Consider the following 14742-nt stretch of genomic DNA (forward strand, 5'->3'; position numbering starts at 1 on the left):
ATCAATGTAATAAATAATACCAAATATTTCATTTTTACACATTTTTTCTTGAAGGCTCTGTGGACTGTAAATACTTGCCAACCATACCAGTTGAACTTTAGGAATGCCCACAAATTTTTAGACTTGTTTGGATAGTATTTATTGTTCTATAGCGGCCATTTTCTCAATGATTAATATTGTGGAAGTCTTTAGGTAATTCTTAGCACTTAAAGTGCACCCAGGATATAGATTTCTCAACAGATAAGAATTAACCCTGTTTGTTTACACAAGGAAAGATAAGTAATAATGTTTCTGTATTTTTTTTTTTATTTTGACTCAGTATTTTTCAAAGCACAGTGGAAAAGGGCCACATTTGAGAAGTAAGGATATTTTTCACAGGACGCTGTAGTGATTTATACGAACTTTATAATAAATTCATTTTAAGGATGAACTCTAACTTTCTTCCCAATGTTTATGTATTAGAGAAAAGACTGACTAAAATTGTTTTTAACTGTTATAAATTCTTTATTTCTAATTGCATATTCTATGATGAGGATTAAAATCCTCATTGTTGCTAAGTGATTTACTCTTAATATCCATTTGCTCTTAAAAAACAATGTTTGGTGATGTTTGACACAATTTGGGACATCGTGGATTTTGACTTCAGGACTCCTAGTACAGTTCTCTGGGCAAAGGCAGCAGTTTTCACATAGCATACATCAGAATCACCTGACAGCTTAGTGAACATGAGGTTGGTCATCACCCCCACAGTCTGAGTCTGTAGGTCTGGGAGGAGCCCAAGAATTTGCATTTCTATCAAGTTCCCAGGTGATGCTGATACTGCTGAATTGGGGACCATGCCTTAAGACCCACTGAAGTAAGGTGACCAGGAGAATTGCTGAAATTACTTGAGCATGTGAGAGGATCATGCTTCCAATGTTTTATGTGCCTTTAAAAAAATTACCATTTAATATTATACCCTTGTTCTTAAAGAGTGTATTTTCCCCAAAACTATAGAGTACTTAAATTTTGAATGATTTTGGTAATAGAGATTAATAATAAAATATTAGGAGGTTAGATAGAATGGTGAAACTAAAGCATGTAAGTAGCAAAAGTACCTTTTAAATTCCAAATTATAATAATCTGATTACTTGTTAAAACAAAACATTTTTTTTTTTTTAGTATGCATTGTACTGACGAACATTTTCATCAGGGCCTGGGCTCCTGTCTTCAGAGAGATGGAAGAGAGCCTTTCCAAATGAACTGAAATGATAGTTTATCACTTCCACTTTACCATTTAACCAGTTTCTCTCAGGCAGATTTCTTGAGTCCAAGCTTGGCAATGTTTCTAACTTGATTTCAAAGATGCAAAATAGACTCTAAATATTCCACACCACGTTGGTGATTAATTTGTCTGAAAACTACAGCATTGTTGCTCTCTTCTGTGTTGTAGTCAAAGTAGGATTATTGACAGATCATCTGCTCTCCTAGGTGACAGGATATGGCAAGAGAAAATGAACCCAGACAATAAAGAGAGGGATAATGAAATGCGAACACCAGCGACTGCCGCAGCCACGTACCCAGGTCACAGGGTAGAGGAGAAGGCAGCACACTTAGCATCTCCTCTTTCAAAGGAAATCCATGGAGCGTATTTGTTTTTGTATTACTTTAGCCAGAGGTGTGTTGCTGTCTCTGTCTTTGGTAAAGAGAGGTAATGATGGTTTATTTCGTGAATGACAAAAGGAGAATGGCTGCTTCCTGCTGCCTAATCAGCGGAGCCACAACCTGGCTAAGAAACTGCTTTTTTCCTTTCCCTAAGAATAATCCCTCCTGTTACATGGATTGGCCTTACTTGAAACTGAATGTTCTCTAACCTCTGTGCAAGTCACTATTAATGAAGAGAATATACAGATTTTGCTGTTTGTTTGTTTTTTGTTTTTTTTTAGGAAAAGACTGATGTGGAAGGAACCTTATTTGTTTACACAAGGTAAGAGTGTTTACCTTTATGAAGAAACTGACAGTCTTTGAAAGAATATTTTAACTCAGTTGTGTCACTCTTCTTCAAATGTAGTTTTATTTCAAAGAGAAGTGAAAAATCCTGAATCTTAGTTTGAAGTTATTAGTGATATAAGGAAGGGAATACTGAATAATGTCACCTGGTATAGTACGAGGAATACTAATTTCAGAATGTAATTTAAACTCCAGTATTGGTGAGCTTAAATCTCTGTGTTCTTTTTAAAACAGTATTAAATATTTATCCTTTAGGGCGCCTGGGTGGCTCAGTTGGTTAAGCGACTGCCTTCGGCTCAGGTCATGATCCTGGAGTCCCGGGATCGAGTCCCGCATCGGGCTCCCTGCTTGGCAGGGAGTCTGCTTCTCCCTCTGACCCTCTCATGCTCTCTCTGTCTCATTCTCTCTCTCAAATAAATAAATAAAATCTTTAAAAAAAAAAAATAAAAATAAATAAATAAATATTTATCCTTTAATTCAAATGAATGGTACAGAGTCCTTGAATATAATGCATTGGCAAGAAGCTAGAAGTACACTATTAAGAATATTAGATTTTTTAATCACTATTTGGAAAAAGGTTTTATTGGTCACCTCCCCACTCACCTGCCTTTGACTCTTTAAAGACGTGTGCTCCAAAACTAAAGATATCTTTGAGTCCTCCATTATATAGCTAATATAGAATATATTTCCGGATAAATTTAATAAATTCATGTTTTTTGTCATTTGTATCAGAAATTGTTAATATCACATAGTATGTATATTGTCTTAATACTTAAGCATTTTATTCACATAAACATTCACATAAACTGTCCATTGTCACTGGGAGGACAAAGATAAAATACAAAGGCCTAGTACAAACCCTTCTAGAGCTAACAGCTTGATTGGGAAGACAGAAAATGCGCACACACACACACACACACACACACACATATATTTTTTAGACATTCACATTTAAAGATAAACCCCCCCAAATAAATAAAAATAATAAAAAAATAAAGATAAGTCCCAATAGATAGCTTATCCTCAGGGCCAGTTGAAAAGTTATAAGCAATGAATGGGCTGCTGTGATTATGGAAGGCTGTATAGAATTGGTGCGTCCAGAGTAGGCCTCAGGAATAAGGTAGCACTTAACTTGCATAGAGGAGGGGAAGGGCTGTCTCGACAGGAAGAATGGCGGAAGCTGAGGCATAGGACCTAGTCTGGTGAAGGGACAGTAAGGAAAATTACTTTTGGCTGCAGAGAGTTTATACTGGTTTATATCAGTTAGAAGACAGTAAGGGTAAAGAAATTTTGCTGGCTTAGAATGTCAGACCAAGGATTTTGAAATTTATTTTCTTAGCAGTAGGGAGTCACTGAAGGTTTATAAACAGGGAAGTAATAGAGTTATAGCAAAACGTGTGGGGAAAGTCAGTGTATTAGCATTATGAGGATGCACTGGTTCTAGAAGAAGTTGGGCTTAGAGACGACAATGAGAAGATTATTGCAGGGGAATAGGTATGAGATGATGGGAGTATGGGACTAGAATGGTAGAAGTTGAGATTGAAAAAATTTCTTGAAAGATTGCACGTATAGAGGAAATGTTAATATTTAAAAAAAACTAAGATGTTTAAATAGAAGACAAATGACAGAATCGTGAGCAGTATGAAAGGATAGGAGGTGGAGAATCTGGTTTGAAGATAATTTTATTTTGAAATAATGATTTTGGAGTAATAGCAGGGCATTCAAATAAGATGTCAGGTCCCTCAGGACAGGTTAGGGATGCAGATACCGAGCTTGGAGTCATCTGCCTTAAACTGGTCATTGAAGCCATGAGAGTACAAGTGTTCTCTGAAGGAGAAGAAAGTGATGAGGGCTAGTGGTTGAGTTTTTGGGGCCCAGAGATACAGAGAAGAGTCAGCCATACAGATACAAGCAACACGAGAGCCCAGTTGCAGGCCCAGTGCAAGCATGGCGGAAGAGTGTGTAGGTGGAGGCTGAAGCTACAGTGGGAGTGGAAAGAAAGGAATGGATGAGCAAGGCCATCGGAGTAGGTAGAGGACATTGGTTTATTAGAAAAGTGGTGGGAGTGCCTAAGAGCCATTGGCTACTTTAGTGTACATTATGTTCAAAAACATTCCAAAAGCACCAGAGCATACCACCAAGTGAGTATAAACTCCTCTTGAGAATTCTGAAGTGTGAAAAGAAAACCAAACAGATGACCTCTGACTTATTCCAAGCACACACAAAGAGTGCATTTCTCATTCATTTCATACAAGTATTACTCTTTTGAGATGTGAAAGAAAAGATGTACTAATATATGCTAATGATTTGTTTTAGGGATTTTTAGTAGGCCCTCTCTCTCTCTTTTTTTTTTTTTTTTTTGACTGCAGAAGATTAACAAATTATGCAAGTATTTTCTCTTTTGTGCCCAAACCAAATGTAGGTTTGCATTTTCAAGTATTTCTTAATATACTCTGAGTTCCAAATGGAACTGTCAGTTCAACAGTAGGCTGAGAACAACTCTTTTCCCTGTTCCTTAATCTCTTCCCCAAATCTAACTCCTCAAGAATAGGGGCTTTTCCCATCTCCCCCCCCCCCCCCCCCCCCCCCCTCCCCGGGGGTGGGGCCCCCCCCCCCCCCCCCCAGTCAGATAGTTGCCAGATTCTAGCATGTTGAGGTCTTTCCTCAGTAGAGAATGACAGAAAGCTCATAAAAGTCAGAAGGGAATTTTTAGTACAGGTAATGGAGCTGCTGGTGATAATATTTTGACTTCTGTTACAGATATTGCTTTAGAGGAACTGGCACATTCATCCCCTGAGCCTATTTTATAAATTATGAGATGGTATAGTAACCATACTATTAGAGAGGTAAGGTCCTGTTGTGATAATGAAATACTTGAAGAATCAAATTCTGATTCTGTATAAAAACACCTAATCCCATTTAAAAAATTATTTCTTTTCTTTATTTCCTCCCATGGCTTGCTTTCTGTAATAGAGAGTTCAGAGACACCCACTGGTGATTTTTGAACTTGACACTTCCGGAGGACCCTCTGTTAGAGATCTTGGGAACTCTTTTTCATTCTTCCTCAGAATTTAAGTTGAAATGATTATCATGATGCTTTCTAGTATTGAGTATATGCCCACCACTGCTTTACCTTTTCGTAAAATAAGTTAGGCAAGGATTGCCTTCCATCAAGTTTAAAATTGGAAGTCTCAAAAGAAAATTCTGTAAGTAGTACTGTAGCTGTATTTTACTTCTTTAGTAGCATCAAAGGGTTAATGTGAAATAAAACTAAAACAAACACCTTTTCTTCCTGTCGCTCAGAACATTTCTGTGGGTTGGTTACCCTGCTGCCCTAGTTTAAAGTAAATAAATGAATTCTGCTTGCTTCAGTTTCAGCGTAGAAGCATTTGGTGTTTCATTTGTCACCAGAAGTTGCACAGTTGGATTACTATATGACTGTCACCCATGAGTAGACAAATGCACACGTAGTTGTTAGAGTTACACTCTGTGTAATTTGGGCTCTTTCTGCCTGACAGAGAGTAGGCACTGAAGGTTTATTCAATGAAACGAAAAATAAAAAGTCACTAAATGACACATTTTTATGGAGAAAAACTTTTATAGTAGTTTATCTATGAAGTTGTTTCCTTTATGAGGAAAACAAAATAGCTGCTTTTTTTTTTTTTTTTTAGATTTTATTTATTTATTTGACAGAGAGAGACACAGCGAGAGAGGGAACACAAGCAGGGGGAGTGGGAGAGGGAGAAGCAGGCTTCCTGCTGAGCAGAGAGCCCGATGTGGGGCTGGATCCCAGGACTCTGGGATCATGACCTGAGCCGAAGGCGGACGCTTAACGACTGGGCCATTGAGGCACCCCATAAATAGCTGCTGCTTGAATTAAATTCTGTGATCTTTTAATTATACTGTATCTCATCACAGGTTCGTTGACCAGAGGGGCATCGTTTCTCTAAGAAATTTTACAACTTCAATTTCAAACCAACACTAATATTTTCTATGGAAAATTTCTTTGTATGATTGTGATGTGCACTCTATATTAACTATCAAGATTCTTTAAAAGTATCTGTTAGTAATTTTTTTTAAAGTGGTTAATATTTCTGCCTTAAAGGAATTTACAACCTAGATAGGGAAGCAAGATATCTATATACACATAGCTAAATAGGTAGGACTTGTGCCAAAGGGACAGCAAGGGCAGTCATGCTGGATGTATTACATATGAAGTAGTACATGAATTAGTACATTCGTACTGTTAGCCAATAGTAAAGAATCATTGCTTTGTATGTGTACAGTCTGCTTGCACAAAGCTCTCTATACATACAAAAAGGTTGAGAGACACGTTCGAATAGTAGTTCTACTAAAGTGTACTTCTGTGGAATAATTTGTCTTTTGATATTCTCCCCACCCGTTGTGATTTTTAGGTCTGCTTCTCCAAAGCATGGGTTCACCATTATGAATAGGTTGAGCATGGAAAACAGGACAGAACCCATTACTAAAGACCTGGATTTCCAGCTCCAGGATCCTTTCCTTCTCTACAGAAATGCCAGATGTGAGTCTTTCTTAATGCATTGGGTAGTTTTATTTCTGCAGTTTGGCCAAGTGTTTAAAATTGTATAGTAGATGTCTTTGTGTTCAGTATCAGTGACTCTTAGGGTCAGCGTCAGTTAACTTGGGAAATACGCATGTCCAGTTGAGGGAATCGCTTCTTCCTCGTGAAAGTTTCAATGAAAATGATGTCAATATGATAATGTAAGTATTTGAACCCTGTTTTCTGCTGCTAGCCCTGTTTGTGTGAACCCATCGTAGATTTTAAACCTGGGTAGGGCTGGATGAGGCGAATTCTTGGTCAGGAGACTGCAGAGGGACAGACACATGGGCAGGGCTACAGATACAGAATGAATGATTTAGCTAGTGGTACTTTTTCCTTGTGCATCACTTCAGACTGAGCATCCACATAGGAAATTGGAGGAAGAGGGCCTATATTCTAGATTGCCATCTTTTGAACACATAGTAAATGAAAAACCAAAGTCCAAAGAGTTTTGGTCATTTAGAATTTCGTAAACTTTGTAATGTTGAAGTTATATTAGGTAACTAAATAGTCCTTGCCTGATTTGAAGTGAGGTGTAGCAATCGTCTATCCAATATTCTGTCCCCATTTTACTCTTGTGATTATCTGACCACTTGTGTTGGACTACTGGGCAGCACAGAGAAAAATTGATGAAAAATATATGAACTGCAGGAGCATCTCCATACACAGAAAATGAGAGCATACTTAAATATAAATTGTATGTGTGTGCACGTGATCTGTGCTTTGTGCATAACTTTAAGGAAGACCTGGCAGTTAAGAAATGTTTTCCATACATTTTCCACCCTGCTTTTGAGATCAAGATACAAGAATTGGCCAACTGTATACTATTCAGTGTAATTTTAATAATGAATGTAATACAAATAATATTTAATGTTTTAACTCCAGTGAATTGTTTTGTTTTGAAATAAATATAGCATTTTAACTTATAATTATAGTCACATATAATCAAGTTGTCACGATAGGTGGTCATCCGTTATTTAGTAGAGAATACAGTTAAGTTTTTATGAGAAAAAAGCCATTAAAACTGTAACATGACTTACCAGTGCTAAGTCCTGTGAAATAAAAATTTAGTAATATAGGGAAATATTTTGTTCTTTTCTCCTCTATTTCTTTGCTAGGAGTGTAGTTAAATCAGTTGTTAGTTTTTGAATTATTTGTGTGCTTATAGTTATGTCAGGTTTATTTATTTTTTTAGATTATTAGAGTCTATGTCAAATTAATATATAATTCAAATCCTAATAATATCACAAAAATAAATATAAAATAAATGAATATTAGTGACTTATAATAGTCATTTTTGGTTGTTCTTATTTTGGTTAAATACTTGGTCTAGTCAGTATAGATAGTATTTTATTTTAAATTCTTATCACAATATTACATATTATATATCATATCACATACTATATCAAAAATATAAAAATACAAACTTTCTTTAATGTGGTTGATTTTAAAAAATAGCTTTCTACGCCCCACAGGGTTTATCTGGTAGGAAATAGTGTTTGGGTGTAGTAAACATATCAAGCCTCGCCTTGGCTCCAGGCCTCGCCTGTCTAATGTGGTAGCCCCTAGCTGCAAGTGGCCATGGAGTGCTGGACGTGTGGCCAGTCTGAATTGATCTCTGCTGTGAGTGTAAAATACATACTGATTTGCAAAGACTTAGAGCAAAAAAGAATGTAAAAAAAAGTCTCATTAATAATTTTATATTGATTTATCTGTTGAAATGATAATATTTTGAATCTATTGAGTTAAATAAAATATATTATTAAAATTAATTTCACCTGCTTCTTTTAATTTTTTTATTTAAAATTACATGTGTGGTCACATTTGTGGTTCACGTTATATTTCCATCGAATAGCACTGTTCTAGGCATTTTCATTTATTTTACCATATTTCATAATCACAACTTTGTAGGGCAGACATTTTCACTGTCATTTTGCAGATGAGAAAAGTAGGCTCAATGAGATGACAGACCTGACAGAAACCTGTAAATTCTGCTTTTTTTTTTTTTTTTGCTTTTTCTACATCATCTGTACTATTCTCTGCACTATTAAACATGAATGCAAATTGAAAGCAGCCTTTTGGATGCATAACAAAATATTTCTAATGAATTTCCATAAGAAAGAAGTGAAATCAGTTGAACAGCAAAGAGTGGAAGGGAATGGATCTATTTACCTTTCTGGGTTTATTTGCTTTTGATTTTGTCCTTAATATCTGGTACTAATTGCCTTTGCAGCCATAGTCTTTGGTTTTAGTTTATTTGTAAAAGCCTTTTCAGTCTCTGTCATCAAAGGTTCACAGGAGAGTTTACCCCAGGTTGCTTTCAGAGTCTCAGATACTTCTCAGATGTTTATAAAGAATTCAAATACTTTATGTAATAATCCTATATGGTTTACATATTCTCTAATAACATATAGATTGTCCTTTGAACAATGAAGCCAGCTTTATTCAAGAATGGCTTTTAAGACTCTGTACCCCTCAAGACCTGTATAATTAAGAACCTCTCTGTATAGCGTTGGCATTTCACTTGGCCTAGGTATGTCATAGGCCGTATTTGGACATGTCAACAGGTAGAGTTGATTTAGGTTTGTGGTGAGTTTTCTCATGGAGTGTTTTAGATTTACTAAGTTAAAAAAAAAATTAGTACCTAGGGAGTCAATTATCCCAGTCTTGGATTGGATGAATTTAGAAAAACAAAATCAAGGAGTAAAAATCTTAAAATTTCTTCATTTAATTAAAAAAAAAAGATGTTTAATAAATAAGTAACTTTGAACTTGACCAAACACAAAATATATGGTTTTATTACATTAAAGGATTTATAGTTTTTAAGCTTGGTTATAATTGGACTTGGCTTATATAAACTTTAAATATAAGATAGCTGTCAATTAAGGACAGAAATTCATTTATTCAACAAACATTTACTGAGCATTTACTGTCCACCAGGCACTATGTCAAGGCTTTATATGGGTGATTTAACTTTTGTAACTTTTTCTTGGAAATGCTGTTATTCTTGTTTTATAAATGAGGAACTTGTTTTATAAATGAGGATTAAAGAGATTTAAGTCATTTACCAGGGTCCATGACAATTTTGAGGTGGAAATAGCATTGGAACTGGGAAAGCCTAACTGTTTTTTATTTTATTTATTTTAAGATTTTATTTATTTATTTGAGAGAGCTTGCAAGAGCAGGGGGAGGGGCAAAGGGAGAGGGAGAAGCAGACTCCCCACTCCCAGGACCCTGAGATCGTGACCTGAGCTGAAGGCAGACACTTAACTGACTGAGCCATCCAGGCACCCTGAGAAAGCCTAACTTTAAAAGCCCAGGCCCAAGCAGTGATAGTACTAACACATATGAGTGATGCATTTGAGCAAGGTTTACCTTTTAAGAAATACTTAATCTTTTTACTGCACACTCCAAAATTTAAAAAGGAAGTTTTTCTTTAAGTTGAAAATCTCTTATATCTCAGTTATTAGGAGAATATCAAATAAAAACTAATGTAATAAAAAGCTGAATTTGACCATTTCTTTTCTATTAGAGCCCTTTAGCAACCATTTTCTGTATTTTCCATTTCATAACTAAATAAGATTGTATTTTCCCAAATATAAGATTTAAGATAAGTTACAGACAGCAGAGGCAGGTAGATTTCAGAGTTAGACCAACATGTTGAATATACCATTGTCTGTGGCTACAGGAGTAGAATGAAATTCTTTTAAGCTGCTTGATTTCATTGCAGACATAAACCTGGAGCTTAGAGGAAATGATAAAAGGCAAAATCAAGATATTTAAGATCAAAGTTGTTTTAGAAACTCCGCCTCAGTTTTAAAGTGAATTTACCATATTGGATAGTTTTGTATTCAGAAAGAAATACACTTTAAATCCTTTATTGACATTTGTAGGATCTGGGAAAAACTGCTATAAATAATGGAATATGGGACACTAAATGAAAATGATAATTACAGACAGCCCTCTTCTTTCAAATAGGCCATGTCCTAGCAGTTCCCTTTTAAAGTAATTGGTGGACTTTGGTTAAACATGGCATATTGGATACATTCCTGTTGTTCTCCTAAAACTGTTGAAATGACAACAAAGGAATAAAAAGAGACATAAACCTACAAGGGTGGAGGATGCATTTCATGAAAAAGATGGAATAAACAAGAAAGAGGAAGGCATGCCATGATAGCTTTATTATTCATAATGTATTAACTTTGCCTCCCTGCAGAAGATTATATATCTCTGCTCTGTTGATGTCAGACTTGACTACATGATTTGGTTCCTCCTCCCACTGATCCACCCTCCAGGAGGATATGTAGGATATGTAGGATCTGTACCCTGTTGAACTCAAGTATGGCTATGTGAATTGCTTTGGCCAGTAAAATGTGGGTAGAAGTGTTTTGTGTCATTTCTGAGCAGATACTTTAAGAACTAGTTCATGATTCACCATTCTCTTTTCCTTCTGCTATGATGACCAGCAGTGTTCTAGGCAGAGGCTGCTCTGTCAGCCTGGGTCCCGGAATGAAGATAACATGACACAGAGGTAAAAGTGACCTATGATGGACATGTAATGTGTACAAGAAATAAATCTTTATCACTGAAAGCCATTGAGATTTTGGGGGTCATCTGTTACTGAAGCATAATTGGGCCTGTTATGATGGATACATAGCCATCCAGGAAAAAGGGGATCCAAATACTGGATGGAGGTAAAGGAATTCTGAGAACAGTGGTCAAAAGGAATCCCATAATGACCCCTGTGCAACGGAAGATCAGTCAGTCTAAATTAAAGTATAAGGATAAAGGGCTTCAGGAAGGGTGTCCAAGAAAAACTTTACAACTAATACCTTGAGTCTATCGGGACATTTATAGTTTCTTGTTAAGAAAGTTTGGTGATGCTATAGAAACATTGAAAACTGAGAGAGGGATGGAAAAGTACAACAAAAGGAGGCAATTCTTAATTCCTGGGAAAACAAAATATTGTAAAAGAAAGGAAATATAATTATAGTACACTATATGGCTCTGCAGATTATAATAATTAAATTATATAAATAGTATATGACTAAATTATGTACATGTATTATTTTGATAATTAAAAATTTAAAAATTGGATAGCAGAATACATTCATAGAAAAAATATTTTAGTTGGTGGTGAGTCAACTCCTCCGTGAGTCAACTCATGAGTCTTTTAGCCCATTGTGCACATACTGAAGAGTCGCACGGTAACATTATAATGATGCACGTATGAAATACAGCACTAGCATGTATAGCATTATTTCTGTAGGAAAATTCACTCAAGAGTGAAACTTACATATATCCCCAAAAGTATAACTTCCTTAGCTGCAGGGCAGAGGTCTTGTAGTGCTCATTTGTAGTAACAGATTATTTGTAAGGCTAAATATTCATATAAATTATATTTTAGCATGTTTGGTAATAGTAAAGTTAACTGAAGTTTTCTCAGACAATTGCTAAGTCCTAGTTCAGTAGTGGTTCTGCTGCTCTCTCCTTATGACAAAAAGGGATTAAGCTTCCAGCACTAGCCAAAATACTGTAAGTTCACTATCAGACATCTCTCACTGTTTAGAACTAAAAGTTCTAAATACAAAAAGCAACTAAGTGAAGATTCTGAAGGTAAACAAAAGGTATATTGGGAAGGGAAATCAAAACCTGAAGAACAACCAGTATGGTGGTGAATTTCTGCATTTCATTCTTTTCTTATCTGCTGATGGTGACTCAAGAGTGGGCCAAGTTGCAGAACCATGGACAAGAACAACAAAAACTAAGAGAAACCTCTCCTTTTAGTTTGGTAATTGGAGAAATGGACTCCTGTGAACTACAAAGTATGAAAAGAATCTCCCCGTTTCCCCCTTTTTTCTCTCCTAGCCCTACCCTGAAACCAGTTGCAGTGCAAAGCTGAATTGCCGCTGTGGCAATGATGGTGGTGGCACAGTCACCTAAAGATCCCAAGAAACAGCTTGTCTCTGCCACAGTAACTGGAAACCAGGGCCCCTGTGGTCTAAAGACTTGCAGGGACAGCAGGGAGTTCCCATTATATATTTTATCTTTCCTTTGTTTCACCCTGTGAGCAGCCCAAACTATGCAGACTGCCTGACTCTGATAAGCCAAAACTCAAGAGACATGCTGACTTTATAACCAGAGGTCTGGGGAAAAGGGCCCCTGAGTCAAGCTGGAGAGTTGGGGAGATTGTAGAGGAGAAAGCTGAATAAGATCTCCTAATTCTGATTATGAACTGACACAAGTCCTGGTCTCACCTGTGAGGTTCACATACATGTAACAAAGACAAACATAACAAAGGCTTTGAGAACTCACCTACAAAATAAACCACCATCCTAAGTGGTATATATGTAGGGCAGACACAGCTTTGAAATGGAACTGACATGGGAACCATTTCCCATGAAAGGCAAGAGAGAATTTCCTATCTAAATCTAAATGAATTGGACACCTTCTCAAACAAAATAAACATTCTTTGGGAAGTTTTAAGAGTACTTGGATTCTCACAATGTAACCAAAATGTTGGGCATTTGGTACAATCCAAAATTGCTAATTATGCAAAGAACGAGGAAAATCTGATGAACTCTCAAGGGAAAAGCCAGTCAATATTGGCTACCCTGGAGATGATCTAGGTGTTGGCATTATAAGACAGTGGCTTTAAAACAGTTATTATAACTATGCTCCATGAGGTAAAACTGAATACTCTTAAAATTAATGTAAAGAGAAATTCTCAGCAGAGAAATAGGTATGAAAAGAACCAAATGAATACTTTGGAACTGAATAATACAATATTCACTGGATAGCCTATTTAATAGAATAGAGATGACAGAGGAATGAAGAGTCAGCAAATTCAAAGACAGATCAGTAGAAATTATCCAACCTGCAGAATATAGAGGAAACAGATCAAAACAAAACAGAACAAGCAAACAAAAACAGCCTCAGTAACCTGTAGGACAATATCAAAAGGTCTGAATTTGTGTCACTGGAGTACAACAAAAGGAGAAAAAGACTTGTTTAGAAAATATTTTGAAGAAATAGTGGCTGAAAACTTTCCAAACTTGGTGAGACACAAATATATGGAGTCAAGAAACTCTATGAACCCCAAACAGGATAAATCCAAAGAAAACCATGCCTCTTTAAACATCATAATCAAACTGCCAAAAAACAAATTAAAAAAAAAATTATGAAAGCAACCAGAGGAAAATGATACATATGGAGGAACAATGTTTTGAATCACCACAGATTTCTCTTCAGAACCATAAAGCCTGGAAGACAGTGGGGCAACCTTTCAAAGTGCTGAAATAAAAGAACTGCCAACTTATAATTCTATCTCCAGTGAAAATATCTCTCAAGAATGAAGGTGAAATTAAAGACATCCTCAGAGAAAGAAAAATTAAAAGAACTCTTTGTTAACTGACCTGCTCTAAAATCAATGCTAAAAGAAGTTCTTCAGACTGAAGGGAAATGACACCAAAGGGGAAATTGGAACTGCAGGATTCCTTAGGAAGAGCAACATAAATAGTAAATATATAGGTAAATAAAAGTTATTTTTCCTCCTCTCAATATCTTTAAAATGCACAGGATTATTGAAAGCAAAAGTTGTAATGTTGTTAGGAGGTGAGTTAGTGTATGTAGATGTGATATGTGTGACAACTATAATAAAAGGGGGAGGGTAAGCGGAGCTATATAGGTGTAAAGCCTTTACATTTACTTGAAGTAGTAAAATGAAAACTAGTAGACTCTGAAAAGTTAGGGGTGTGTGTGTGTGTGTATATATATATATATAGTGATTCCTAGAGCAACTACTAAAAAAAGAAAATACAAAGAGATATAGGTACCAATAGATAAATTAGAATACTAAAAACATTTCAAATAATACATAAGTAGGCAAGAAATGAGGGAACAGCAGAGCCAAACGTAGGAAAGACAAACATAAAACAGTAGATCTAAATCTAACCATATTAGATATATTAAATGTAAATGGTCTAAACATACCAATTAAGACAGAGAGTGCTGGATTGGATAAAAAATCATGACCCAACAATATGCTGTTTATTTTTTTTTTAAGATTTTATTTATTTGTGAAAGAGAATGAGAGAGAGCACATGAGAGGGGGGAGGGTCAGAGGGAGAAGCAGACTCTCTGCTGAGCAGGGAGCCTGATGTGGGACTCGA

The 14742-nt window shown here is 36.0% G+C and overlaps 1 protein-coding gene across 2 annotated transcripts in view; it reads left to right on the forward strand.

Moving 5' to 3' along the window:
• DCP1B (decapping mRNA 1B) overlaps positions 1-14742 on the forward strand; it is a 55271-nt gene that overhangs the window by 4333 nt on the left and 36196 nt on the right. For both annotated transcript variants that reach the window (XM_032390792.1, XM_032390793.1), the window contains exons 2-3: positions 1926-1966; positions 6405-6532. In XM_032390792.1, the coding sequence (XP_032246683.1) occupies positions 1926-1966; positions 6405-6532 (169 nt within the window). The remainder of the gene's footprint in view (positions 1-1925; positions 1967-6404; positions 6533-14742) is intronic.

This window comes from Phoca vitulina, unplaced genomic scaffold (genome assembly GCF_004348235.1).
Source record: "Phoca vitulina isolate PV1807 unplaced genomic scaffold, GSC_HSeal_1.0 scaffold59, whole genome shotgun sequence".
In the NCBI taxonomy this organism is placed as follows: Eukaryota; Metazoa; Chordata; class Mammalia; order Carnivora; family Phocidae; genus Phoca; species Phoca vitulina.